This window comes from Octopus bimaculoides, chromosome 9 (assembly GCF_001194135.2).
Source record: "Octopus bimaculoides isolate UCB-OBI-ISO-001 chromosome 9, ASM119413v2, whole genome shotgun sequence".
NCBI classification, from domain to species: Eukaryota; Metazoa; Mollusca; class Cephalopoda; order Octopoda; family Octopodidae; genus Octopus; species Octopus bimaculoides.
Window position 1 is genome coordinate 89685377 of NC_068989.1, and position 2402 is coordinate 89687778.

General features: G+C 43.4%; 1 protein-coding gene across 1 annotated transcript in view; it reads right to left on the reverse strand.

Moving 5' to 3' along the window:
* The window catches only part of LOC106877651 (late secretory pathway protein AVL9 homolog), a 36567-nt gene that overhangs the window by 7717 nt on the left and 26448 nt on the right, over window positions 1-2402 (reverse strand). The window contains exon 11 of the mRNA XM_014926596.2: window positions 1329-1409. Coding sequence (XP_014782082.1) covers window positions 1329-1409 — 81 coding nt within the window. The remainder of the gene's footprint in view (window positions 1-1328; window positions 1410-2402) is intronic.

Consider the following 2402-nt stretch of genomic DNA (forward strand, 5'->3'; position numbering starts at 1 on the left):
GGGGTGGTGGTCTATGCTGTAACAGCGTGTCATTGCATCCACCATTTGTTGGTGATTCCCTTCTACTGCTGGTGGTTAACACTTTTGCACCGCCCGGGTGACAACCCTTCAAACATCCATGGGTCTGTTTGGGTGGTTGTTGGTGAAGGTTTTACAAAGATGAAGGGCAAATCCAGCCTCGACCACTTTTAGTCACTTTTTACAACATGCAGAGAAAATTTTGGGTTCATTCTTTGACATGTTGGTCCCCGCACAGCACTAGCGCAATGTGAAATGAAGTGTTTTGCTCAAGAACACAACACACTGCCCCCTCCAAGAATTGAACCTGCAATCTGGCGATCATGAGTACAACACCCTAACAACTAGGCTATGCATGTTCACATTAACACTGATACGAAGTAAAATAAAACCAAATACTGAACATTGTAAATTTTATCCGAATGTGATCGATGCCAGGGCTGCCTGACTGGCTCCTGTGCTGGTGGCAAGTAAAAAGCACCCACTACAGTCTCGGAGTGGTTGGCATTTAGGAAGAGCATCCAGTTGTAGAAACATTGCCAGATCAGATTGGAGCCTGGTGCGGCCTCCTGGCTCTCCAGACCTCAGTCAAATCGTCCAACCCATGCCAGCATGGAAAGCAGACGTTAAACGATGATAATGATGATACACCTTTCATATTGTGTACTTGTTCATGAATTAAACAAATATCATGATCAAATACAGATCATCAAACTGTAAATGGACAATGTGTAAAGTGGTGGCTCCTATCGCTAGGTGCATCAGCATTGTTGCAGTGGTAGTATTGGTGTGGTTGTAGTGTTGGCATTAGTGTCATCGTACTATGAGTATTTGCAAATCTACAGTGTTGGTGTTGGTACTTATGGTGTTGATATACAAGCTTCTGTAGCAGTTAAACTAGTGTCATGATAGTATTTAAATCAGCCTTGTGAGTGGATTTGGTTGACAGAAACTGAAAGAAACCTGTTGTTGTATGTGTGTGTGTGTGTGTGTGTATATGTATGTTTGTCTCCCCACCATCACTTGACAACTGATGTTGGTGTGTTTATGTCCCCATAACTTAGTGGTTCGGCAAAAGAGACCGATAGAATAAGTACCAGTCCTGGAGTCGATCTGTTCGACTAAAGGTAGTGCTCCAGCATGGCCACAGTCAAATGACTGAAACAAGTAAAAGAGTAAAAGAATAGTGTTGAAAGATAGAGTGTTCTTTTTCATATCCCCACCTTTCCTTTATGCAAGTCTATTCCCAGTGTTTTTATGACTGTGTGGAAAAGGTTAGTTCCAGGAAGCTGACAGAAGCGGTAACTCACCTCCATTATGTGTGCTGGCGAGCAGGGACAAGATGTAATCCTTGAACTGTAGCCTCACCCATTCGTCTCCTCCTTCCCACTCTGCAATTAACGAAGAAAGAAGAAATTATCGAAGCATGTAGAAACAACAGAGATGATTGTGGTTAAAGGATGAGGCATTGGGCTACCCTACCCCAGAGTAGTAGCACCTGTTAAGGGTCCCAGCTATCAGGTAATTAGCATGTTATGGAACAAACTCAAAGCGCAAACCCTCAATGCCTTGTGAGTGCCTTAGGAAAGAGGAAGGTTAAGGGAGGAGAATCAACCTTGGTAGCAAATTAAGGGGTGCAATTCCAAGGTAGGTGAAGCTCTCCAGCACTGTAAAGCAATTCCCCAAGGAGAAGGCCATGCCAGTGTAAAACCTACAGCTTGCTGGTCACTGCTGCCTCTTAACCTGCTGAGCCACTGTGGTCAGACCTCCGAGTGGGATTGGAGTGTAGGGACTGACTCTTAGTTTAAAACAAGCACAGCAGGAAGAAAAGCTCTCCTGCAGCGTAAAATGGTTGGCATATAAACAAAACACACACTATGTGGGTGTGTGAGCTATGACGATGGCATAAATCTGGAACTGAATATCAAACTTTATGAATTTGTTGTGGTTACTAAAAGAATATAGATTTTGTTTCCAATAAACACGAAAACTAGATTATGGTCACCCTTTCTGGACCACAAAGATCAATAAAGCTGACTTCTATAGAGATTGTTGCAATATTTCTGAAGTTGAAAGTGTCATCATAGAGAAATCAGTCGGAGTTGAGTCATTACAACAACATACAGACTAATTCTTTTTGAGTCAATTAGGGAGCTTCTGTGTGGTTGTTCAGTCTTCTAGAAATAGCTCCCAATAATCATCATCATCATCATCATCATCGTTTAACGTCCGCTTTCCATGCTAGCATGGGTTGGACGATTTGACTGAGGACTGGTGAAACCGGATGGCAACACCAGGCTCCAGTCTGATTTGGCAGAGTTTCTACAGCTGGATGCCCTTCCTAACGCCAACCACTCAGAGAGTGTAGTGGGTGCTTTTACGTG